Source organism: Anomalospiza imberbis, chromosome 9, assembly GCF_031753505.1.
Source record: "Anomalospiza imberbis isolate Cuckoo-Finch-1a 21T00152 chromosome 9, ASM3175350v1, whole genome shotgun sequence".
Taxonomy (NCBI): Eukaryota; Metazoa; Chordata; class Aves; order Passeriformes; family Viduidae; genus Anomalospiza; species Anomalospiza imberbis.
In genome coordinates, this window is record NC_089689.1 from 2862719 (window position 1) to 2889464 (window position 26746).

Here is a 26746-nt window from a genome sequence, read left to right on the forward strand (position 1 = left end):
CAGCCAGGTGGGCTCGGTCTCTTCTGCTGTAGGTAGGAGAAGAGGAAACGGCTCAGCTGAGACAGGGCCGTTCAGATTAGATATCAGAACAGAAACAAAATCACCATCAGGGCGGTAAGGCATTGGAACCGGCTGCCCAGGGAGCTGCTGCAGTCGGTGTTTAAGAGGCGTCTGGACCTGGCGCTGCTTTAGCGCTTCCATCGGCAGCGCCGGGTGCACGCCTGGGCTGGGTATCACCTTAAAGCCTCTTCCAACCCCGGCAATTCTGCCTCTATGCCAGCACCCGCGGGGCCCTGTGCCTGCGGCTCGGCCCGCTCGCCGGGGGCTCCGCACGGGCTCCGCCGCACGGGCTGGCGGCCGGAGCCGGGCGGGCCGCGGCGGGGCCGGGCCGTGCTGCGGCGGCGGGCGGGCGGGCGGCTCCGGGGGCGGAAGGGGCGGGCGCGGCTCGGCGGCGGTTGGCGGGGCCGGGCCGGGCCGCTTCCTGCGGCTGAGGACGCGCTCGGGCGGCGCTGCGGGACCTCGGCTCGGCGGCAGCGAGGAGCCCGCGCCCGGCGTGAGTGAGGCGGCTCGGCGGGCCGGGGGCGCGGGGTGGGCCGGGCAGCGCCGCCCGCCCGGGCGGGCTGGGCCAGCGTGGGCTCCGCGGCTCGGCACGGCTCGGCACGGCTCGGCACGGCTCGGCACGGCTCGGCACGGCTCGGGGTGGCCCTCCGGCCGGGCCCGGCGGAGGGGAGCGCCGCCCGTCCCGCAGGAGCAGCGGCCGGCAGAGCCGAGTTGTGCCGCGGGCTGCAGGGCCCGGCTGTGCTGCCAGAGCCGCCCCCGAGTCTGTTGCTGCCCCGCGGACAGCGCGGTTTAAATGTCTTTATTTTGTGTGTGTATATGTGTGTGTTTTCCCCTCCTCCCCGGCTTTTAACGTGGGTTTGAGGGGATTAAATCTGATGCAATCGGGGGGCTAAGAATAGCCTGCTGCACGTTCCCGTGCGGGGTGCTCCGGGGGCCGCTCGGCGCGGCCGGCACACGGGACAGCCCCGGCGGCGTGCGGCGATGCTCGGTGCCCCTCAGCCCGCAGCTCGCCTCGGAACTGCTATGCGGTGCCCTAACCGGGAGGAATTGCCTGTCTTTATTTGCAGGGAGCTGTGAACCTGAGTAATTTGCAAGTGTGGCAGACAGCAAGTCTGAGCTTATTCTTCATTAGCTAGCTCCGCTTGTGTGTCTGGGATAATGCTCCTCGAGAGTGATGCCTGTAAAATAAGGTTCTTCCTCACGTAGCCAAACAGAGCTACAACAGTCGTGTAGTTCAATTTAAATTGTGCCAAAAATATTTTCCTTACTGTTGGATGCAGGGTTCCAATCTGACAGTCTCCGTCTTCCGAAAATGATCTTGCTCTTCCTAAATTTAATTTTATTTTTTCTCTGCTACTTGTGTTTATTTTAAGGTTTAATTCATTCTCTTTCTGTCATTGCTTTTCCCATAGTTCAGTGGTTTCCCCTTTCTCGCTCTGTTTCTGGAGGGGTAAAAGCCTGTGACTATCAGTGTGGAAGCAGAACACCTTTCTGTTCTTTTAATAGATTTTTTTTTTACAAAAAGTTAGGCTTATTGCTTTGGATAATAATTGAATCAAGAGTATTCCTAAGTGAATAGCGACCGAAAATGAAATTGGGGCAAGCAATGCCCCTGTAAAAAGGGTTAATTTACATTAGAATTAGAAGTTAGTGGTTGAATATGAAAGGCCTGTGCAGTTTGTAACTGTTATTACTCTCACAAAAGGAATATTTGGAATGGAAGTGTGGTGAGCATCAGGCAGCATCATTCATCTTTGCAGATGTAGTAGCATTATTAGCATCCCTCTTACCTCTGGGGCACAGTTATCTTCAATTTCCAGACACAAGTTTTATCTTCTATCAAATTCTGGCTCTGCAGTGTAGCTGGTGAGCAGTGCTGTGCTGTTTATTAGGTGCCAGCCTGCCTTAAATCTCTGCTAAATGTGTGAGGGAGAGATACCTCCTGGCTCCGAGCAAGGAGTGACAGTGAGCACCCTGTCACTTCTGATATTTTTCCCTTTGGTAGAATAGTTTTAAGGATTCAGGGAGGCAGGCAGTTTGCTGCCTTTATAATGTGTGTGTTCTGTTTGGGAAGGAATCTTTGTGCAGCCGTGGTGGAAATATTTTTAATGTTGGTGGTGTTTTCTTCTGCTTTATTCTCTGCAGTCCAGGTGTTGTTCATCTGGGCTCTGAATTTATAACTGGATAAGAGCTCAAAGGAACATTAGTACGTGGTTGTGGGCAGCTCTGTTCTCTTAGAGGGAGACTGAAGAGGAGGAAGAAGGTTCTTTTGATTTGGAAATTGTTGGTTTTCTTATTTTTTACAGAGAAGGAGTAACTGAGAGGTGTTTTAAAAGATTTTATTCTATTATCAGTCTCAATGAACAGTGAGACACGAGAGATGTAAAACTTAACGTCATTCTATCAGAATACCAAAAAGACATTATCTCATTTGTAGAGATAGAACCTAGCAAAGCATTCCCTCAAAAATTAAAAGTAACCCATAGGAAATCACCTTTTCTTTCTCTTTTTTTTTTCCTGTTGGAATAGGTCTTGAAGTGTAAGGTGAAGGTTTCTCTTCACGGTGCATGGACGGAAAGCCAATGCGCAGGTAAGACACAAAAACAATTGTTCTTCTCTTCCCCAAATAGGATAAATCATGTCAGTTGGTTTTCTACGTGCCTGGACTGTAAAATGTTGTGTGGTTTTGGGTTTCTTTTAAAAAGCCTGGCTATGGGGAATTGGGAAATAAATCATTCCTCTTTAGTCCTTTCTTAAATGTATTTAGTTTTCAATATTTACAAGACCAGATGTCTTTGAGGAAGAGTGTGGAAGACAAGTCACTAATTCTCCATCCCCTTTTCCTCTTCCCCCGTTTACTGTCATATTTAAAATTCAGTATTTAATTACTTAGGTATTCAAACTGTGGAAAATAAGCTGTCTGGGAATAAATTTAAACTTGGTTTCCAAGGGACATTATTTTTCCCTTAAGGAAAGGAGTTTGGTGAGGTCTTGGGTGAAAAGGAGATTTCCTTTTCTATTTATGGATGCCAGCTGCCTCAGTTCTAATGAGCTGGAGATGCAGCTGAAGCTTAATTCAGGGGAGTTCTTGCTGTGGTTGTGTCAAAAACATTCTCTCTCATATAGGGAAAAGTTGTCACAGTAGTTCAGCACGATGACAGGTTTGCAAACAGGGTTCCCTGCTAGCTCTTGTTGATTTTCCTTGCTTGATGGCAACCCCGCAGCAAAATTTAACAGCAGATACATTTCTGTACATGATCCAGGCTGTGTGGAAGCAAAGTTGCCTGAAGTTCTTCGCCTCTAAATGAATTGGAGAGAACTCCAATGCAGCTTGCTTGGTCTGTTTGTGCTCTTTGGGACGTTGAAAGAAGGAAAACTTTATTGTGGGTAAATCTGTAAACACTCATGTAAGGGAAGGCAAGGCTTTTAAACACAGATTAATATATAGAGCATTCTTAGCCACAGAAACCATTAGCCTGGGTTCTGTGTAAGGAGGCAAGAAGTAAGTAGTCACTTAAACCCTTGAAGAATGGCACAATGCTGTTTTAATTAAATGAATTTTAATGCATTTAATTTGCTGTGCCGCTGCTGCAGTTCAGCAATGAGTAAACCTGAGCTACGACAGAGGCATCTCTGAGCCTGGGTATTGTGCTGCATTTTTGCCAAGATAAGAAGTGTGGTTTGGTCAATGAGGAGCTGTATGTGACTTCTGCAGTGAATTCCTTTTCCTCCTAGATGGATTAAATAGCAGATGGGCTCTCTTTCATCATAGCCTTCTTCAGTGGAGATTGTTTGAATCTTAATTGGCTTTTTAGGTTTTGATGTTGTGCTCCGTGTATCAAGATGTTTTTGCGGAACGATGTAAAATTGGTGACTAGCTTGGCTTGTGTTCTTGTTTTCTCCCTACTTTTTGTGTTCCTGATGGGGAAATTGAGGTTCTAAAGTTGTTTCTGTGCCTGTTGTTTTCTGTGTCACACTGAACCAGAGAATTCACGTGCTGGAGTTTGTGTGTCTGTTCGTGGGTCTGAGGCCTTGGACTTGCTATTGTGGAAGTTCTGGGTGCCACTCAGTTTTAGTTTTTGTGGTGGGCAGCAGCACAGAGCTGAAGAAGTGGAGGTTTTTTATTATTGCTGCAGACAGTTGCATGACAAGCACATCTCTGCTGTGAGCTGTGGACTTCAGTTCTGGAATACACTCGCCTGCTTTAAGGGCCTCGGTGTGGGTTGTTAAAATTTCTGTTTGTTCTCCTCCTATTGCCTGTCTTAGCAGAAAATGATAAAAGGTTCCTGGTTGGATTTTGGGCACAGATCTTCCTGTGAACTCCAGCTATGCAGATGGCAGAGCACTTTCTTTTATCCTTTTACTCAGGGCTCTGGAGCCAATTTAACACCCCCACATGAGGGTTGTGGTAGGTCCTGCACGAAGAGGGGAGTGGGACTTGGCCAGTAGTGGGTTAATAAACACAGTGAGATGGTATCAAATGTGTACAGCATTCAGAGGGGAGGAGGAACAGCTTGAACAGACAAGGAATTCCAGCTATTCCTGTCAAGATTATAGCAGGGAACACAGAATTGCTGCTGCAAACAGGATTTACCCTGCATTAGGAATGAAGGGGTGGTTGGGGCAGGCTGTTCTTGCTCATTCTCAGCAAGAGAATGTGGCTTTGCTGAAGGGAAAAACGAGGCAGCAGGGACCTCTGAGTGAAGAGCATGGTCCCACAGCACCCAGATGAGGAAGGCAGAGCAGATCTGATGGCCAGGGCCAGACAGGAGTCCTGGACTCCTTGGGCAAGTAGGGGTGAGGAAGGAAGCAGGGCAGTCAGCTCAGAATGGGTGGGTGCACAGTCAGGTGCAGAGATACCTTCAACATAGCTCAGGCATGAGGGCTTGAGCAGCTCCCAAACAAACTGGGGAAGCTCTCCCAGCTCTTCCTCACCCAGCTTTTTCCTGGCAGCCTTTTCCCAGCTTACATCAGTGCTGGATCAGAGCAGGCTTGAGCAGCCAGACCCAGCAGGAGGAAGGAGGCTTCAGATCCTGATGGTGCACTCAGGAGCTTATCCAACTACCTGGACATAGCTCTTGCCCAAAACAAACTACAAAAGGCTCAGGAAGGTTTTGGAAGACTCCAGTAATGACCTTCTCTTTCAGAGTATGGGCATCCTCAGTTTCACCCTGACTGGGATGTTTTCCTCAGCAAGGGTGAAACTGAATTTTCTGGGCTTGGTCAGTAAAATTCAAACCAAGCAACATGAATAGGGGCAAATACACCAGATCCTTGCTGTTTTCCTTTTGTGTAAGGTAAAATAGTATTGCAGTCAGGTTTATCTGCTTGTTTGCATAAATTTGTTGAGAAAGCTTACTGAAACCTTGCTAGCTAGGCAAGAAAATGAATCAGTGATAATCAGACTAGAATACTGATGCCACAATAAAGCATTTCCATTTACTTGGCTGGCATGTTGTGGTGGTGACTTCTGTTGCCAAAGGCTGGGCCAAATCAATGGCCCTTGTTCTTGCAGCTCTGCAATGAGTATAGGAAATATTTCTTAATTTCAAATCAAGGCACTGACAGAAATCACTACCCATTTGCTTTGTTATTTTTATTTGCTACTAAATTCTCTTGCTACTGAAATCCACTCCAGCAGCGTATGATTTTTGGATTTCAGTTGATGTTTTTAGCCTGTGATGTGTGTTTCATAAGCCTTAGGTCAGCCTCTTGTTTTCTGTATTAAAGCCTGTTTGTAATCTTGTGCTAAAACACACATTGTCTTAAAAAATGCAGATTTGAAAGTGAAGACGCCCTTATGACAGCATGGGAGAGAATTTTCCCTAGGTGTGTGCTATTTGGTATTTTTTTGAACTTTGGGAGGAGCTGCTGTAAGGGTGGATGTCTCATACATGCCCCTGTTAATGAATGAAATTTTGGGCATTAGTGGAATAAAATGGAGGCAGAGCAGCCTGTTTATTTAGCTGATTTAGTATTGCAGACTGCCTGTGTTTCCATTTGTACTTCTCAGCAGTGTGCTACAAAAACTGATCCTTTGTCAGCCTTTCTTAATCCCATTGTATTTGCTGATTTCCCCAGCCCTGCATTTTGGTGGAAGCTAATCCCAGAATATCTGCATAGCTGCGTGTGAATGTTTTATCCGGGCACACACACACACATTTCCTCTGGATCCTCAGCCCTCCTTAATCACCCTGGCTATTCAGGAGCAGCTCTGAGTTCTGTGTGGGGGGAGGCAGCTCTCCTGCCATGTGAGAATCAAGTGCTGCCTTCTGTCTTTCACACCTCTAAGCTACTGACTCATCATTTCATTCTCTGTGCATATTTATGCATAATGCACACAGAATGCAGTGGAATTACAGTCTTTGTGGAGACACAAGCCAGCAGACGTGTCCTTTAAATTCACACTTCTGTGCCTGTGTGTAGCAGCAACCCACCGAGCTTCACATCAAGCATCTGGGTTGATCCAGCTTGGAAATTCTTAAGCCAATTGATCTCTGGCTTCTGCACCGCCCAGAGATAAGTTATGGATGAATCAGGAACGTTTGGTTGTTACTCTTTTTTCCATCCATTCAGTCTTCTTTAATCATTAATCAGCACTTTCTCCCCAGGAGTAAGGAGGCTGGGTACAATGCAGGCTCTCAGATAAATGCTGGTGGGAACAATGCAGGAATGACTTCAGTTCTTGCTAACCAGACACCTTTTCAGTGAGTTAAAGATGTGTTCAGCACGTCCTCATTTGGGTAGAAAAATCCTGTTCTGTCCTGGCTAGGAAATACAAGGGCTACTGCCTAAATCTGGCCAAGTAATCCTGTGGCACAAGATGGTACATCCCATTGCCCTGCGTTGGCAAGGAGTCTTGGGCTGTGGGACTGGCAGGAATATTGTGTATTTCTTCTGGCAGCATGGCCTTAATCTAATCTGTCTGTGCTTAGAACCTGTGCCACTCTGAGAGATCTGCTTTAGGGCTGTTCTTAGTGGGAGATGAGGAAAACCTACAGGTGTGACAGAGGGGTTGTGTGCTTTCCAAAAGGATGCCCTGTCCTGGATGTGCACCATCTCTTCTGAGCTGTAGTTACATGACATGGGTTTTTATTTGAAGAATGCTTCTTCTGTTCTTTGACCGACAACCTGGTCAAGACAAACTGTCCAGAACTGTAGTAGCATGTGTCTTAAAAGAGCTCCTATTGTGCTCTTTTTTTCCTTCCAAGGGTTGGTTTGACATAGTTCAAAACATTAATGCACAATAAAAGCTACTTAGCTTGCTTAGCAAGAGCCAAACTCTACGGGGGAATGTTTGTCACCACCTTTCTCCATCTTTTGGTAGAGGGATTAAATTACTTACCTTCTGGCCTTGGCTGCTAACGACTGTGAAAATAAGCCAATTAGGTAAAATAATCTTCAGCCGAGTTTTCTTGGGGTTTTTGCAGGGGTACCGTTAATTGTGGTCGGTGTGTATTGCTGCAAGGGGAGTTTAGTTTATACATTGTTTGTGAGGAACTTGGCAGAGCTTTGAGAATGATTGTCAACCCCCCCCCAAAGGTGAATTTGTGTTGTGAGGGACAGGAGTGGGTGGAGGAGAGCGAGAGGCAGTGTAACAGCAGAAGGATTTGTCAGAGGTGTCAGGAAAGCAGAACGGTGATGGATGTAAAAAAGATGGAGCAGGGATAAAAATCCAGGGCATTTAAGGTGCAGAGGCTGAGCAGGAGCAAGCAGCAAAACCCAGAGGGGAGCCCCAGCTGGATCTGTGTAACCAAGATAGGAGAAGGAGGTAATGGTGTAAAACATCTGAATATGATGATCAAGGAGAGGGTGTGGAGGGAATGGGAAAACAGGCTAAGATGCAAGTAAATAATTTGAACTGCTGCAGAGACTGGTTTCCCAGTAGAAAGTGCATTTGACATAATAATGAGGGGAAAATATGTGAGTTTTCTTTTTTTTTTTTAAATTCTTCAAGCCTGCAAATTACATTGAGCCATGGCAAAGCCAAGCTTGATTTCTTTTTAACTCTTAATATGAACTGTGAGGTAGTGACAGCTCACAAATGCCAGTGGACCAGGGAAAAACTGGTAGTGGCCAGCATTTTTCAGTACATCTTCAATGGTCATAAACCATCAATATTCTGATATTTTGCTCAACGTTCTTTAATTGCTTTAAGTTATGGTTTTCCTTTGATGTGGGAAGAGGCAGAAGTTTCCTGGTTTTCCCTGATTGCATCTGGAACTGGGAAGATGCTATGTTTCTCTCTGTGCCAGTAACTTAGTTTATGTTTCCTAAGTGATTCTTCACCTCTGAAGTTCCCATCCTGGCTTTCTATTCTTCCTTTTTTTGGTAGGTTGATAGTGGTGGATATTTGTTTTATCTTTTTCCTGTTTGGTTTGATTTGGTTTCACTTGCCTTCTGCCATTCTTGGGGAAGATTAACAGTCTTTTGACACGTGTCCAGGAGGGTGGATTGAGTCAGGAGCCTCCATAGCTCAAAAGTAATTGAAGAGGTGATGATTAAAGTGGGTATTCTGTGAACCTGAAAGATGCTCATGGTAGTCTGCAGGCCATCTTGAGCTCCTAAGTCTGTGTGACAGTAGTGTGTTCAGACATTACAGTGATGAGTGACCCCATTAAAAACGTAGGTAGAACAGAGAAGTTTGGTTAAATCATGGAGCTGGAACTCTTTGCAGTGGAAATCCATCTCCACCTCTGTCAAAGAAAACTCCAGTACCTGACAGTGGGCAAGTCAGCTAATCTGTGCTTTGAGTCACTCTGTGAAATGGGGATAATGTGCCTTTACCGCACAAGGCTACGGTGAGGTTCAGCTCATAAATATGGATGTGTAGCTGGATATTAGAGCCGTGTGTCATAGAAAGCCTGTAAAAATAGCAATAAACAGAAGCCTGCTGCAAGTTGGCATTTGTTTACTTCTAAGCCAGCTTTGCTTGGAGATGGATTCCTCTTTCATGTGGTCACGTGCTTGTTTTCACGTCCCGCCGTGGACTTACGGGCACAGCTCGGCGCGAGCTGCGGCGCTTCGGAGCGCGGCTGGCTCTGGGACCCCTGACCATGGTGCTGTATTTGTATCTCCTGCGCTGCAGGTGTGCCAGCACTCGCCCAGGAGAGACCGGAATGGACGTGACCAGCCGCTGCACCCTCGGAGACCCCAACAAGCTGCCCGAGGGGGTGCCGCAGCCCGCGCGCATGCCCTACATCTCCGACAAGCACCCCCGGCAGACCCTGGAGGTCATCAACCTGCTGAGGAAGCACCGGGAGCTCTGCGATGTGGTGCTGGTAGTGGGGGCCAAGAAGATCTACGCCCACAGGGTGATCCTGTCGGCCTGCAGCCCCTACTTCCGAGCCATGTTCACCGGGGAGCTGGCGGAGTCGCGGCAGACGGAGGTGGTGATCAGGGACATCGACGAGCGGGCCATGGAGCTGCTCATCGACTTCGCCTACACCTCGCAGATCACTGTGGAAGAGGGGAATGTCCAGACCTTGCTGCCAGCTGCTTGCCTTCTCCAGTTGGCCGAGATCCAGGAGGCTTGCTGTGAGTTCCTCAAGAGACAGTTGGACCCTTCCAATTGCCTGGGCATCCGGGCTTTTGCTGACACTCACTCGTGCCGTGAGCTGCTGAGGATCGCTGACAAATTCACACAGCACAACTTCCAGGAGGTAAGGAGCTGGCCTGCTGGAATTGTGATGTAACATGCATCAACGTGGCCTGTGAGAGCTTTCAGCAGCTCTCGTTTTGTCCTTTTTTCCAAATCCTGCCTTTACACCTGCTCTGTGCCCTGATATTGATGGGTGCCAGTGATGGGACCCATAGGATGTGTGCCAGATGTTAAGTGGGGAAGAAGGAGGAGAGAGGTGGCAGGACTGTGTTGTACCAGTGGTTTGTATATGATGCACAGCATTTCTTCCCTGAAAAGTGTGTGCTGAGTGCTATGTGGGAGGCAAGGCCATGGGTGCAGTTGGATTTGGCATTGAATCTGTCGTGCCTGCACAGTGGTCTGACATTCCACTCCTCTTTCAGAAATACTCTGGATTCTACATGGTTGGAGGGGGGGCAGGTGTTAAAAGTAAGGACAACACATCAATAGAACCCAAAAATTTTGATGTTCAGCTCTGGGATTGGAAAAGTGGGTGTTTGGGGGAGCGTGAGGCTGCCTCATGGGAGTATTCAAATCCCTGGTTGCAGCAGAACTAGAGTTTTGCATCTATTATTCAGCAGAAGCTGTCTGAAAGTAATTCAGATGTGTAATATTGTAGCTGACCTTTATAAATTCAAATTTCTCATCCTTTGTTAATTCTGCCTAGATGATTTTTAGTGAAAAAAAAATGCCAGCAGCTGGTTCAGAGAAGGATCAACATAATAATTAAAGGATTGTGTGAGCAATAGTCAAAGAAGAGTGGGTCTTTACTGAACTGCTGCAAAAAAATCTCCTCTTCCCACCAGCTTCACAGGGAGATCCTTTCCAAAGGGAGGAACTCCAGGAACTCCTGGTGCTAATTTAGTTTCCTCAGAAAAGCAGCAGTATGGAAGTGCTGTGAGTGATGGTAGCTTGTCTCTTTTTTTCATCTGACATGCAAGAAGCAGATTGGAATTGTATTAATTTCAGTCAGGTAGTACTTAAGAAAAATCTGAGCAGGTGCAACATGACAGAACATGACTGTTGGACACAGTGAAGGCAATTCTTGGTATCTAACTGTGGACACAACATGAGTTTACTACAGAGGCTGCAATTAAATACATCTTTTCTAACCAAATAGAATTTGCTGTTTAAGATGAGCATTTTTTGGCCGAACTTGGTGGTTTCCCAAAGCCTTACATTTCAGCTGGCCACTTCATATGCTCCGTGCTTGCTCTGCACTTCTTTTCTTCTGGTTTTGGGATTTTTTTTTTTTTTTGGGATGGGGGAAGCAAGATGCTATCCAGATGGTTGTTTATTTTCAGTGCTTAGTTGTTTTACTGGTTATTAGATCTTGTTATTACATGAGTAAGGCACGCTTACAAGCCTCTAAATAACATTTTAACAGCTTGACAGTTTTGTTTTAAAATGTTTTAGCATTAATGCATGCAGCTGGCTGTTAAGAGCTGCTTGCTGTGGGCTTCTTTTCTTTTGCAGTCCCTTGAAGACAACTTTCTGTCTTCCTTATCCCTGTTAAAGCACAAAAAGGCAAAAGAGAAGAGAACACTCTTCCTTGAAGATGATGTAAATTATTATTGACTTGACTTAAACACAGCCTCTGGAAAACAGAGTCTTAGATTAGAGCACTATTCCTTTGGCCTGGGCAGGTTTTAGTGTCCATTTCAATGCCCCAGGAGCTCTACAGCTCTTCATCCTCAATAATCACTTCTTTTGCTTCCACTGTTTCTCTGCAGACAGCGTCAGTGGTGCTGCTCCTTGGTGTTGCATTCCATTCTGGCAGTGTTTTCCAGCTGGGGAGTGGGTTGGTGATCCCTGGGGGAAGCCAGGCACTTGTCTGTTTAACTATCCTCCACTGTGGAGGTTGAAAACTGATAAAAAATTTGCCTTCCTGTGTGGTCATTGTTCCTCCAAGCTGGCAGAAAGGAACGTGAGCTGGGAATTTCCTGGGTGGCAATGTGAAATATTAAGCAGCAGGCACCAGGCCAACCCTTGCAGTTACTTTGAATGCAGTTTGAATTGCTTCATGTCCTCTGCTGTGCTAACCTCTGCTTCTATTAAATTTTTATGTGTATTGCTGCATTACATCATTAACTTCTTGGTAAAATGTTTTTTCAATTTTTTCCATTCCTCCCAATTTAATTTGTTGCCTATAACCCCTAGTGGATTTTGTGCATATAATGTGAAATGGTTCTATTAACAACTCCACTGTACAAGAACAGCCTTTGTATTTTTATTTTTTTTTAATCTCTTGACATTTGTGTGTAGGGAAAAAATATATTTATGGGTGGACAACTTGCACTTTTATCAACAGACAAAAATTGCACTCTATATTGTATAGTCTGACATGAATTTTCTCTCTTTATAAAAGCACTGATGTTCAGGAATGCTACAGAGGAAATGAAATCCAGCCAATTCTTGTCCACTAAGCAAGTCAGTGGAATAGACAATTAATATTAGTCAGGTAATTATGAGTGTCCTGATAATTAAGCCAAAAAAAGCCAAAGCATTTTAAATAATAATTTGTTTTACTATGTAAACTAACAAGTTGCACAGTAGTAGTAATTTGGTTTGGAGAAGTGCTTTGAGTGCTTTGAATTTTGTGAGGCCATCCACGCAACTGGGTGTCCTGAGGGTCAAAGGGGGACACTGGATGAGCATCTTTAACTCGAGAATTTCCACAGCTGCTGTTTTCAGACTCTGCAGAAGCTGCATTTAAAAACCATCAGACTGAAGCTTGCACATAAGCTTTGTAGGAGGAAGGGAGACTATGGAAAAAAGCTGATAAAGATCTTTAATGACCAACCCAGTTCCTGCTTAAAGGCTGAAGGCGTGTGTGGGCCAACCTTGCTGTGGCCTTTACTGTCCCCAAAAGCTCAGGGTGCCCAGGAACCAAGTCTGGTAACTGATCTCATTGTCCTCTTTGTTCTTTTTTTAACAATATTTTCTGTTGTCAGTAACTGCATATTTGTTCAGCGCCCTTAAATAACTTCTTCAGGTAATTAAAAGGACTGCACAGCTGACTGCTGTTGAGATGATCGTGTCAAAGAGTGTTTTTCTTTAATTTGTGCAGCAAATAGTGAAATAAGTCATGGAATTCTAATGTGGTCACAGATGATAAGGGCAAGCCAGCATTCAGTTATTTTCTGTCCCTGAACCTTTTGGAAATTGCAGGCTACAGACTGGGAATTCTTGCAGGGAAGGTGAGCTGGCAGTTATCAGTCAGGTCATTTCTGCAGTTTTAATTTTGATTCTTGTACCTTTCCCATCTTTCCTGGTGTCTGTGCAGGAGCTGTGGTGGTGTGTGAGCTCCCAGGGCAGTCTGACTGACTCACGCTGTGTGAGCAGTCCCCAGCAGCAGCCAAGGCCTCCTGAGAAACTTGGTTGCTATCTTGGATGCTGAAGGAATTAATGTGTTTGTCAGTGGCTTGACTTTCACAAGAGATCAGTCCTTAGGGGCTCTGGAGGCTCTGATTCCCTCTTTAGTGCATCTCGACTACTGCATACTCCATGTGTATATTTAGAGCAAATGAAAGAGGCAGGATCAGATGAGTCTCCTGAAATATTTTCTGTTCTGCCACAAATCAGGCTTTCTGTGTTCTCTGCAATGCCTCTGGTAACTTGTTTGAGACTCTTATTTTTGTGCTCTGTTTTGCTTTCCTTGTGAATCTCCGCACTCCAGTGCTGCTTTTTAGTCACGTATTTATTGCGGTTTTATTTCTGCTTTATGTATTAGACACGGCAAACGAGGAGGCTGATTTTAAAGAAAGGCTTTGTTTTCCTGAATTTTGAAACCTGATCAGTGTGGTTTAACCCTTTAAAAGGGTGTAAAAGGCATGCCCATCTAGAAGTGTCTTGTTGTGTTGCTGGCGACTGCAGTCTGCCCTGTGCAGCAAACCTTTCCCATGTGTTGGTGTTGGAACTGATGGGGATTTGGCTTTTTACTGTGTCAGTCCATGAAGTGCTGGAGTGGTGAATGGCTCTGATGCTTTGTCCTTACTCCCTTCCTTTTTCCTCTGCCTTTCCCAGGTGATGGAGAGTGAGGAGTTCATGCTGCTGCCTGCCAACCAGCTCATAGACATCATATCCAGTGACGAGTTAAACGTGCGCAGCGAGGAGCAGGTGTTCAATGCCGTGATGGCCTGGGTGAAGTACAGCATCCAGGAGAGAAGACCCCAGCTGCCACAGGTAATTTTGGGCACAGTGACATTCCAGGCTGCTTTATCCAGGGGGAGAGGAATGAGGGATGGTAGGGTGGTGCCAGAGCGCTTCTGAATGAGGTAAAGCCACCAGAATTCTCTGACTCCCACCTGTGTTAGGTGGCTTGCACTGTCCCTTCATCTAGGCTGGCCAGAGCCTTCATCTGGGGGTTTGTTGGATTGTTTCCAGCTAGGACTTGCCAAACGAGCTCACTCCAGCAGTCTGTCCAGCCAAACCTGCCTGCACTGCTTGGAGAGTCATATCAACACCACAGTGGAGAAGAAAAGGCTTGTCTCGCTTTGCAGTGCTTCTTTAAGCTCTGCTGCTTGATTTGTGCCTCAGCCTTCACGATGTTACAGTGGAGCTTGTCAGAATGGTTTTGTTGGAATGTGATGCTTCATCTAAGCCAAGGCATTTCACAGAGCAGAACCCATTCTGACAAAGCTGTCAGCCCAAAGCCTCTGAAGTCTGGGGCTGGATGATCAAAAGAGGGTGAGCATCTGCCTGCCTCACTGTTTCTGCTTTGGAAAGAGATGTTAAATGCAACTGTATTTACTGGAAAGCTTTGAAAATGGTTTTAAGTAAACAAACCAAACTGGAAAAAGCTGCTCTTCTCAAGGCAGCTTTTAATGCTTTTATAACTGTTTGCCTCTGTCTATATGTGCTTGGGCCTTCAAATTCTAAACCCTTCTGAAAGATGTGCTGTTTCTTATTGTTCATTTACTCTGCATTACCACTCAGGTTTAAGAGAGCTAAATGGCTGATAAAACCACTAACTTAACTAGTGTTCAGGCAGATGTCTTGACATCTGTAATTTTCTAAAGTTTTCCAGCTGTGACCTTTCAGCTGCTAATAGATCCAGTGGATTGTCCCTTTCTGAAGACTGATTTTCTGCAGGGTATCTAAACTGGGATATTGAAAAGGCAAATGTGCTGTGAGACAAGCTGCATTCAACTAAAATTCTGTTGTTTTCCATTCAGCTTCTTGCATCTCTGTGGGTATCTATGGTTTCACTATAGGTGTTCTGGTTTGTGTTTTAGGTCCTGCAGCACGTCCGCCTGCCCCTGCTGAGTCCCAAGTTTCTTGTGGGTACAGTGGGCTCTGATCCACTCATTAAGAGCGATGAGGAATGCAGGTAAATCTCCTCAGCCATTTACAGAATTGGATTAGGTTGTCCCCTGAAACTGTGCTCATTTGTCACTGGTAAATGGGTGATGCCTCACAATTTAGTCTTTGGCAACTGGCAGGATAGGAGAAGCAAGAAAAATTGTTTACTATTTGCATAATAGTCACTGGTGCACCCCAGAAGTGGTTTTGTTCTTTCAAGTTTTCAGTGAAATGGCAAACTTTGAGTGTGCAGTTTGACTGTTGGTAAAAGACCTTTCAGTGTATTGATTTTCATTTTGCCTTTTTTTTTCACCCCCTCTAGTCATGGCCTCTTATTGCGGCTTAGCTCTTGCATGGCTTTCATGATGATCTCAGTGGGATCTAAAGTAGTTTTTTCTATGTAGAATGTCTGCACTTTGATAGCTGAGTTGGAATCTGAGATTAGAGCCTGCTCTTTCCCACAGGGATAATGCAGGGAAGTTTTCATTTCCTCCTTTTATGGTATGAGTCTCACCTTTCTGGTTCTACAGAGTTCTGTATCGTTCACAAAGCACATGATCTATCTTGTGCATATTGTAAAGAAGTTCAGGGCATAGGCTAAATTGTTCTCTTCCTGAATAAGCATTCATACTGGGGGAATTCCACATTTGTAGAGGGAAGGAGGACTTTTTTGTTCTTTTTTGTTTTATTCAAGGGTTTGGAATATTAGGATTAGTCCAGGTGGCAAGTCATGAATGGATGCACAGTGTGAGCTGGCCAGAGCTGATGGAGAAAATATTCATCAGAAGGGTACTATCTCCATCTATTGGTCATGTGTGTATTATGTATTTGTGTGCTTTCCACTCCTGTTCTCCTCTGAGGCAAAGCCACTGACTGTTAAGTTTTAGCTTGAGGCAGGCTGGGTTTTTCTTTTCTGCACAGTAAGCCTGACAAATCTCTTGCCATATATATATATTTTTATCAGTCTTTTTATAGCAAGCTATTATCTATTATGAACTCTGGCCAAGCACTGGTGCTGGTTTGCTGCTGTCCCTGTGACAGTGGCTTGTAAACAGCTGATGAGTGTTTAGGTGACAGCGCGTGTTTAACCAGAGCTGCTCACGCTCTTCTCGAGTGACTTGTCAATACCTGAGGTACATGACTAGTGCTGGCTGCTCTTCCCATCAGTTCTGATTGGCCCCTTCTCCTGAGACTGAGCTCTGGGGGTTAATATTTTCCTGTCTTGCACAGGGATCTGGTGGATGAAGCCAAAAACTACCTGCTGCTGCCCCAAGAGCGGCCGCTGATGCAGGGACCGCGAACGAGGCCACGCAAACCCATCCGCTGTGGAGAGGTGCTCTTTGCAGGTGTGTGTCCCTGCAGGTGTGTCTGGTGTCAGCAGGAGGTGCTGGAGGGTCTTGAGGGGCCATATGAGGAGTGGCTGAGGTCACCTGGTCTGTTCTGCCTTGACGGGAGAGCTCATCATGGTTTACAGCTTCCTCTTGACGGGGGAGGAGAGGCTGGCACTGATCTGGGTTCTCTGGTAACCAGCAACAGAACCTGAGGGAATGGCCTGGAGCTGTGTCAGGGGAGGCTTAAGCTGGATATTAGATAAAGGTTCTTCACCCACAGTAGAGTCTGGCACTGGAACTGACTTCCCAAGACAGTGGTCACAGCGTCAGGCCTGACAGAGCTCAAGAAGCATTTGGACAACACTCCCAGGCACATGGTGGGATTCTTGGGGCTATCCCGTGCAGAGCCAGAAGAGTTGGACTTTGATCCTTCCAACTCAGGATATTCTGAATCTATGTATTTTTCCTACCGGCTTAGGCCCAGAAAACTCCAGGCAGGACTTTCTGGTGGTGGTATTCCCATAAAGTCTTCAGAAACCTATTTCTAATGTGACCTGTGCATTAATATTTGAAAGTTTAAGCTAACTTACGTTTCTTACTCATGTGATTTCTTTGGTGCTGTGCATGCCACAGCATTTCCAAACTTCAGTTCATGCTCTTGAAAATCTCCTTCTATCTTGTAATTACAAACCTCAGAAGGACTTAGAGGCGAGTCCGAAGGGGGGATTTGTGCCAGGAGCACAGGCAGTTTGTGAGCTCGGTGAGTGTTTTTGTGACCCTGGTTTTGGTGTTTGGCTGCAGTGGGGGGCTGGTGCAGCGGGGATGCCATTTCCAGCGTGGAGCGCTACGACCCCCAGACCAACGAGTGGAGGATGGTGGCTTCCATGAGCAAGAGGCGCTGTGGTGTCGGCGTCAGCGTCCTGGATGACCTCCTCTATGCTGTGGGAGGCCACGACGGCTCCTCCTATCTTAACAGTGTGGAAAGGTAGGTCTGCATAAAGCCCCTGTGCAGAATTCCAGCTGTGAATGTTTAAACCTGGGTGCAGCCTCTTAGGAATTGATTTTGTTTTGCCATTTCCTCCTTCCTTGCAAAACACTTTGTGTCATGTTTTCCCCAGCTTAATGGGACAAGCCAAAGCCTCTGCTATAAGGAAGGAATCTCTAGGAGATGGGTCTGGGTGTGTTGTTGGAAGGAGTGGTGATCCTGGTTAACCTTCCTTGCAATTGCTGGTTTGTTTTTAGCGTTGCTGAGGAAAGTGAGGTTACAGTGAGCATTTCTTAGATGCTGAGGGAAAGATCCTGGATTATTTTTGTGAAGTGGCATCTTGAGAATTAAGGAACCTTGGCACACAGCAGGAGAAGGAAAATAGGTCAGTTTTAGGCCTGTGAAAAATTAAAGTCAAACAAGTTTTACCAAGCTTCCTGTTTCTGGGAGCTGCATAGGGTAATTCCCATGCCTGAAAGCCACATGACTCAAGCTCTCCTACTATTCTAAATCTTGGTCCTGTAACAAACCCAATGAGCTGTACAAATACCTCCTCCCACCTCGAGCCTCCCCTTCTTCCCACCTATCTCCTTGCGTGCTCCCAACTTCCCAAATCATGATCCCAGTGTTGTATCTCCCACGTCCTGCACTTCCTTGCTATGCACTGTATTTCTCTGTCTCTGGATTCCCAAGTCCATCTTGTTCCTCCATATTTTATCTGGAAGTCCCAGTGCTGGCTGAGTTCCTGTGTGAACTGCAGGGAACAGAGCAAAGTTAACTCTGGCTGTTGCTCTTTGCTGCAAGTTACCACACGCCAGCCAGTCTCTCTCAGGAGCCTGAACCTTTGATCTCCAGCTTCATTCATCCCAACCTGCAGTTTGAACATCCCTGGAATAACATGTGGGGGATGCATTGTATCACTTCAGGGCTTTTATCCAGCTTACAAAGAGCTGTGCTGCAGTTGAAGCTCAGGATAGGCAAGTTTCACAGCCTTAGTAGAGCTCCCAAGCATGGGAGAGTCTGAAGCAGACCTAGGCAGGTAATTTGTGCTGTTTGGTGTGTTTTTTTTCCAGGTATGATCCAAAGACCAATCAGTGGAGCAGTGATGTGGCTCCCACCAGCACCTGCAGGACCAGTGTTGGAGTAGCAGTTCTTGGAGGTTACCTCTATGCTGTGGGTGGCCAGGATGGTGTCTCTTGTCTCAACATTGTGGAGAGGTACATTTTAATTACAAAAAAAAACCCAAAAAAGTGGGGCACAGCAAGAAAGAGGGTCTCTTAGAGGGTGCAGCTGATGCAGACAAGCTGGAGAGGGGATAAGAGCTGTACAGATCTTACAGGGATTTTTTGTTTGGGGAGAATAAAGTCAGTCTTCCTGCCCCTTTGTGAAGATGTCAGCACTGCACTCAGCTCCAGTGTTTATTCTTTTTGCCAGGTATGATCCCAAAGAAAACAAATGGACTCGAGTGGCTTCCATGAGCACCAGGCGCCTGGGAGTGGCAGTGGCTGTGCTGGGAGGCTTCCTCTATGCTGTGGGAGGCTCTGATGGAACATCTCCTCTCAATACCGGTATGCCTTTTGCTGTCCCTGAATCCCAGTCAGTGCTGGTCCTGGTCCTGGGAGCCCGTCATGTCCCCAGGTAGATGTTGAATATCTCAGTGATCAGTTTGTGGAGTTTTTTCTTCTTTAAATATTATTTTGCCATACTGTAACTTACTCTCCAGACTTGTGAGCCCCTATTACCTGGTTGTGTGTGATATTTTTACTTTCTCAGTGCTTCATTTGGCAGTATGTCCTATATACAAGGCTTTGATCATTTGCATAGGAGTTGCAAGCACCTTTTTTTTTTTTTTAATTCCTGCAGCAGCCGTTTTTGCTGTAGGAAGGAAGATGCCAAAAGTAAAACTGCTGCAGGTCAGATTGTAGCATTGTCAGCTCCCTCTTGAGTGAAGATATGAGTGTGGAGACAGGAGAGAGACTAGCAAGAGTTCTTGGGAAGAAAAGAGAGAAAAATGGGTTCATGGCTTCGGAAGAAAAGAGAGAACAAACGGGTTAATGGCTTTGGAAGAGAGAAAAATGGGATCATGGCATTTTTGGTGTGTGGAAATCAGGTCCAAATGTGCTTTACCCACTGCCTGCCAGCCCTGCTGACCAAACACCTTCCCTTCCTCCGCAGTGGAGCGCTACAACCCCCAGGAGAACCGCTGGCACACGATAGCCCCCATGGGCACCAGGAGGAAGCACCTGGGCTGTGCTGTGTACCAGGACATGATCTATGCTGTGGGAGGCAGGGATGACACCACAGAGCTCAGCAGTGCTGAGAGGTACAACCCACGCACCAACCAGTGGTCTCCTGTGGTGGCCATGACGTCCCGGCGCAGCGGGGTGAGTGTCATGCCTCTAGTTTTAGATTTCATATTTTCCCGTCATTGTTGCCATTAGAAATGAAGGGATGGGACTGTTTTCAAGCTAAGAGCAATGTATTGGCTCAGATAAACATCAGTCTCAGAGGCCATGAGGTTTTAGAGGAGTAAGCATTCGGCCATAGCTCAAGAGTAGTCACAAGTTTTTTGTTACAAGGCAATCTGGAACTCTCTAACCCAATAGACAGTTACCACAGGGTTTATTTTGCTTTTCTAACCTATCACCTTTACTTCTGCACTGTGGGTACTTTTATCCAATGGCTTCTCTCTCACTTGCACACTCTCATAACTTCTAAACTCTTCGCTTATTCTATGCTACCACACCCTTACATTACAAACCCTTCACCATCTTATCAATACAGTTGCTCACTTATGTAAAGCATATTCTTACTTACAACTATAGAAACATAAGTTTATGATTTTTCTGCTTAATGTCTGTGTATTGTATCTTTACATCAATCCAAGCTTCTTCCAAGGCTACAGATCAGATCCTTCAGATTCTGTGGAAGTTTGTTTTTCTGATTCCCACATTTTCCAGATTCTGTACTGCCGTAGTGTGTGACTCTGAACTTCATATAAAGTGTTGGCAAGTTCTCCTCACAGTTTAGTCAGACAAAACAATCCTTTTCCAGCCCCAGAACCAAGGACAGTGTTACAGCATCAGGCCCAAAAAGTAAAAACAACAGCGAATTGAGGAGAGCAGACTGGGAGGATGGGACTGCATAACCTGGAGCTGGAATTGGACAATTAACCCCAATATGGAAATGAACCAAAATTTACAAAAGTGTGAAAACTCATGACTTCCATCCATCTTGGGTGTATCCCTGGCCAGGCTCTTGTACTGCCCAAGGTGTATCCTGTGAAGGCTTTTAATAAATCCCTACCTTATTCCTTTGACACTGCCTAGCCTCCATTCTAGGTCAGCCTCTCTAGGCATCAAGTGGGGCTTGGTGGGCTCCTCCATGCCACGTGTCACCATGTGGGGACAGAGGGCACAGGGTGGGTGTCATTGTCACTCTTGTTGTGGGGAGAGCACACGGTGAAGTGTCAGTCTTCTCACGAGGCTCTCCTGATTCCTCTGCCTCTTCACTTCTTTTCTGTGAGGGAAGAAGTTTTCAAAAAGCTCTCCAGCAAGACTAGAGGGTGAAGAGATAGCCAAGTCACGCCACAGGCAGCTGTTTAGGATGGGGAAATGAGTCATTTGAGGATGCTTTTAAATATTTTTGGGCCCTTATATGTGGTCACCTAAGCCTGAAGCAGAGGAGCTTTTAGGTGACATAGCTATACTTGGTATGAGATACTATTAAAGAATGCTATCAAATTAGTACCTCGATCTCTCTGGATGAATTAGGAGGTGAAAACACCCACTTGCTGAGAGGAAAAAGCTGGGAAACTGGGTTAGCACGAGTTCAGATACATATTCCAGCAGACTCCCGTTGCCTTGAGGCGTGTGTGGGAACGGGGCTCCTGGGCTTTCACTTAGGCTGGTGCTTCTCCTCACTGAATGCTGTGAGTGACAGCAAGTTCCCATCAGCTGCTAATGGTGGTGAGCAACAGGTTATTGCAGTGTTTTCAGTAGTCATCATGATGGGGAGATGTGAATTATATGGGTGTTTATCATTAGATATTTGATTATGTGGTAAAGAGAGGATGAGTTCTATCTGTGAGTTAGAGTTCCAGTGTCTGGTGAGGCAAGTATGAATCACAGTTTGAGCAACCACTGGTTTTGGAGGCAGAGAACACATTCTTATTTCTGTTCTCCAAGCACAGGGTGAGCTGAATAATGCTGTCCACTTCAGTTTCTCATTAGATACTGACTTTTTATCAGCTGCTTCTGTATTTGCTGTCTACAGAAACTGCTAAACACATGCAGTGGTATCTGCAGCTCTTCTGACTTCCTCAAAGCCAAAGCAGGGACCATTTTATATTGCGTACCTTCTTTTTTCTCTGTTATACTCCACATTTTCCACTGGAAGTGATCATGGTTTTGATGTTTCAGTGATTTTATGCTTCTGCAGAAAGACTAAATAGTAAGTCTGGAGGCCAAGGTGCTTACAGATGGTCCAAGGCCCAACCCGAGAGGTTTGAGACCAGGGGCTTGCCTGTGGTTCTGCTACTTTAACCAAGTGTTGTGGGCTGGTAGATATTCTTTCCTGGGGAAGAATTTCAGTCCAGAACATAAGTTTTGTATGAAAAAGGTTTAGATTCTTACATATTTATCATCACTCAGACAATTCTACTTCTTGTAGCTGGCAATAAGGGGAACCCTCTGGTTTTTCTTTGAGAGATTCTCTATTCTGAGATACATATTTAACTTTCCATGTCTCATTTTTTAGGGTATTTTATTTGTGTTGTGCCCTAAAGAAAAAAAGCCCAACCCTCTCCTGCAGACTGCCTTTCACCAAACACGGTTATTAAATAGTTTTATTAATATTTTCATTCTAACTCTTTTCTGGACATCCCAGCTAAGTAGCTGCTGTCTGATGGCTGTTTTGCAGGTTGGCCTGGCCGTGGTGAATGGGCAGCTGATGGCTGTGGGGGGCTTTGATGGCACAACATACCTGAAGACCATTGAGGTGTTTGATCCAGATGCTAACACGTGGAGGTAACTTGAATCTGTGTGACAATCAAACAGTGAAATCCAGCTGGAGCTGTCCCAGGCAAATTAGAAATGTGGTCCACACCATAGCAGAGAACTTGTGTGGGGTAGAGCCATCACAACACTCCCATTCTGGCTTCTTGCCTTGCAAGAAAGAGCTGCATTTTGAAAAATATCCCACTATCCCCCTTCTGTTCATTTTGGGCTGAGTCTCTCCTGCTTCCCAGTAAAATTGAGCTTGTCCTTAGCAGAAGGAACTCAAGCCACCATGTAGAATTTGGCCTGTTCACTTCTTGCTTTCGAGCTGAGACAGTGATTTCTGAATCCTTTTGGAGGAGCTGAAACACTTCAAGCACATGATGCTATTCCCCTTTACATCAGCAAGATTCAGCCACTGGAAGAATCTCCAAGCTGAGAAAAATAATATGAAATTGCTGATCAAAATATACACTGAGCAGAAAAGAAAGAGGAAAAATAGCCTTTCTAGTCATAACTATACTTGAAAACAATTGCTTGTGTATTTATTCTCAAATGCAATTAGCACAAAGTAGGAAGCACCTGTGGCTATTTTTGCTGCTGTGATAATCTGGTGAGGGTGGGGAATAGAAAGAAATTAATGTTCTTATTCTTACTAGTGATAGTAGTAGTTTAACCCTTCACTGATAAGAATGGCTGTCATGAGCAGCGGTGGAGGAATTTCCCCTGGTTTGGTGAGCCGTGGATCCACAGGACCTTTTGAGCTGCTGAGGAAACCATTCACTGATAAGAAAGGCTGTCATGAGCAGCAGTGGAGGAATTTCCCCTGGTTTGATGAGCCATGGATCCACAGGACCTTTTGAGCTGCTGAGGAAACCAGTTGAGGAGAGAGTAGTACATATATCAGATTCCTTAGTGGAATGGTTTCAGCTACTCCCTGGGACAGTCCAGAGTTAGAAGTTACTGCCAGGCAGGCATTCACACAGTTTGGGAGATTATTCAAGGTATTATTAGCCTGTGTTTTTTTTTCCTCCACTGAACTCAATATAGTTGACCATCTTCCGTGGTCTTCCCTTTCCTATGTATCTTGCAGATGTTTTTTATTTGTGCAGCTTGACTGAGAAACGATTCTGCTGCAATTTGGCTGTAACAAAGCTGCTTGGAGAACATGCTTCTCCTGTTCCTGCCAGCAGACTCCAGTGGCACAGAGGGGAATATGCAGCTGCAATCTGTAGGGATCTGGTATCCCTATGAAATGCAGACACTGTTGCAGTCAGCAGATGGTGCTTGGGATGTGTTATATCTTGGTTGGCTCAGCTGAATGTAGGGGTTTAGACATACAAATTAAATTAGATGAATTGTGAGGACTAAGCCTAGTCCTGTGTTACCCAAAACCTAGCTTAAGGTCAGCTACAGCTTACCAAGTTCTTTTCTGTCTTGCACATTACCAAACAGGGAGCAGGAAGTATTTATCTGAGTTACAGAAATTTGGTGTCAAATCAAGCAGCACTTTCTGTTCTGAGAGAGAAAGGCATGAACAAATACAGCTGTTTACTTATGAAGTGTGTAAGATGGGTGCTCCACAACCTCTTCTTCACTTTAGGCAGCTTTAATGATGGTAACACGGGCTGGTTCAGTGTTTCCCATGGCAGCTGCCAGGGGTTGGTGTCCCCATGGAGGAGGCTGTGAGGCAGTGTGTGACCCTGGAATGTTGTCTCTGCAGGTTGTACGGCGGGATGAACTACCGGCGGCTGGGCGGAGGCGTGGGGGTTATCAAAATGACACACTGTGAATCTCATATATGGTAAGCTTCCAGAGGGAGGGAGTCCCCTGCCTTCTCATTCCTAGAAAAAACTGAAGAGACTTGTTGACACTGGACCTCTTTGCAGTTCTAGTATGCACGGTCTAGATCCAATGTAACTCTTTGTCGGTGAACTCTTTCTATGGAATTATAAAAATTGACTTCTGTGAGAGTGTGCCCCACGGGAGACCACGTTGTCAGACTCCAGGGAACCACTGGACAAAAGTAGAAGTGTTGCTTATGTCCGTATTTTTTCTAAATAGTTCTACAGTTTTTGAAAAAACCAAACTGTAACAGTTATTGTAGCCTAAAGGATGCTGATGTAGAGCCTATACACTCTGTACTGGGAGTCTGGCCAGGAGGAGGGATTCCTGCTTTCCCTCCTGCTGTGGGAGCAGTGGATGTGGCAGCTGTTTGGTGGGCGAAAGAGGAAAAAAAAGTGATTCAGAAAACATTGCTTTTGCCTTATTTACAGAGAGCTTCAAAAAAAGTACTTGACCTGCAAGGTGCCACCTTTGCACAGAAGATTTTCTGTGCACAGAGTATATTTATTTTTTCATTTGATTTGTATCATGTATTTCCTTTGTATCGCTCACAGCGATGATTCCAGCTTTTTATATACATCTGTGTGTGCATATATATATATATGTATTTATATATATATATGTGTGTGTGTGTGTGACTTGCATTTTGACCAGCTGGTGGTTTGGGCAGGGCTGTGTCCTGCCAGCTACTGTGGTTCCAACCCTTGTGGTATGATTTGGGGTCTCTTAGAGGACAGGAGAGCTGTGAGGATGGGTGCCCTGAGTACCTTTTCAGAACTGGAACTCTCATCACTCAACTCAATCAGTGAAGTGCCGAAAAAGAGCAAGAGGAAAAGGATTTCAAGCAATGCCTTTTTACTGTACAAAAGTTCAGCTCCTCTCCCTCTCCCTCTCCTCTCCTCTCTCCTGTATGTGAACCTGTGCTGGCTTGAAGGTAAACCAGCAGGGGAGGAATTAACCCCACAGAAATACCTTGTAAGGGATTTCAAGTCGGAGTTACAGTTCAATAGAAAGATGACAATAACTGCAATGAATACACAAAGACTGGCTTAAAACCAGTCCTGATTAAATGGTGGTTGCAGTCCTGTTAGAGTGATGGATGAGGTCTTGTCAAAAGTGCTGGTCCTGTGGAAAGGCCTGTTCCTTCTTTGGATGTCCAGTGGTGGTCCGAGTCCCCAAACCCCCAGATCATGGACCCTCAAAGCCAGGCAGGAATGTTGAATCCCTAGCCCAGAGCAAGGGATTTCCCAATGAAATGATGGAATCCTGAGTCATAGGATATTTTGGGGAGCCCTTTGATGGCCCATTGGCAGAGCTGACCCCCCCTTAGGCTGGATGTAGTTGTCACTTTGTGAAGACAGACAGCACACTGCACCCAGCTGTTACAAAGGACCCACCAGTAACAGGAATAATGCAGGAATAATACCAGTTCATCAGAAATAATGCAGGTGGGTGTGGAATATGGTTTGGCTACACCCACACTTGTACTTTATCCTGCAACCATTGACAAAACCTAAATCCACCTAGTTCTCACTTTTAAAAGCCTTTTTCCTCCTGTTGTCTGCTCGATATCAGTTCTTGTCTGAAGCAGGGTGCAGGTATCACCTGTTAATTCTGACACCCACTTCTTGTGTTCTTGCTGGAAGGGCAGACCCACAGCCAGCTCCTTCCCGCTGAAAAAAAACCTCAGACCAGCCTCACCTCAGCTGCCCTCTTGCCTGTAGAATTCCTGACCATGATGGATGGTGCCCTCTCTTTGAGTGATTTTTGTGCACTTTGCCTGTGTATGGTTAGAGCAGGGGAAGGTGTGAGGCTCATTTAAGAGTTTGGAGGGGAAGGGCTGTTTTCTGGCACTGTGAACAACTGTGGAGTCACCCAGGAGTGGGGGGAGAGCAGAGAAGAACTCAAGACTCAACAGTTCTGTTTTTACTGTAATTTCTATTGAGTATGGAAGAATGACCTTTTGCACCTGTTCTAACTGTGGACCTTACTAAATTTGCTTTTGAAAAAGAGGACTAAATTCTTGAGATGAAAAAGGCAGTGCTGACTTTAACTTCATAGTTTGATTCATGTAACTCAGACTTTAATGTGCTTGAATATAGTAAAAGATACACTACAGTCATAAATGGGACATTAAAACTTTTTTAAAAGCCCCTTTTCCCCTAAAGGTCGGTATTCTTGTGTTTACATATGAAGATCATTTGCACCTTTACAAGGAAAACAAGTATTCTGTAAACAAATGTTTACATGTATCATTTATGCTTTTTTCTAGCATGAGTAACTTGTATAAATAGTGCTATCTTAATAAATTTCTTCTACGCTGTTGTTGGTTTGTTCCTTGGGTTGAAAGCAGTGGGGGGTGTTTTTCTGTGGTTTATATGGACAAAGATGCTGGAGGGTTTCTTTTTTCAGCTAAATCCCAGTAAAAGAGGCTTCAAACTCTGCTGTTTCTTGTTACCCTTCACATCACTCAGAACCAGCTTTTTCTGGAAGGAAGTATCTGTGCTATCTGGCTAAATCTCTGCTCACTTAACTGCATTTAACAATAAGGACAACACAAGGAAGAGGTTAAAAGAGGCTATAA

At 45.6% G+C, this 26746-nt stretch overlaps 1 protein-coding gene across 4 annotated transcripts; it reads left to right on the plus strand.

The window, feature by feature from the left end:
• Positions 1-439: 439 nt before the first annotated feature.
• On the plus strand, positions 440-26485 carry KLHL20 (kelch like family member 20). 4 transcript variants are annotated; one of them, XM_068199336.1, is made up of 14 exons: positions 440-454; positions 534-553; positions 2590-2650; positions 9149-9722; positions 13727-13885; positions 14938-15032; positions 16235-16350; positions 17137-17320; positions 18394-18537; positions 18755-18888; positions 19496-19704; positions 22241-22347; positions 24041-24121; positions 24207-26485. In XM_068199336.1, exons 3-14 carry the CDS (start codon positions 2628-2630, stop codon positions 24235-24237), a joined length of 1857 nt encoding a protein of 618 aa, XP_068055437.1. In that variant the 5' UTR covers positions 440-454; positions 534-553; positions 2590-2627; the 3' UTR covers positions 24238-26485. The 4 variants fall into 4 exon arrangements, with proteins under 4 accessions (XP_068055437.1, XP_068055436.1, XP_068055438.1 ...); XM_068199335.1 differs by having other exon boundaries at positions 448-553; XM_068199337.1 differs by having other exon boundaries at positions 448-553; positions 24041-26485.
• The last annotated feature ends 261 nt before the right edge of the window (positions 26486-26746 follow it).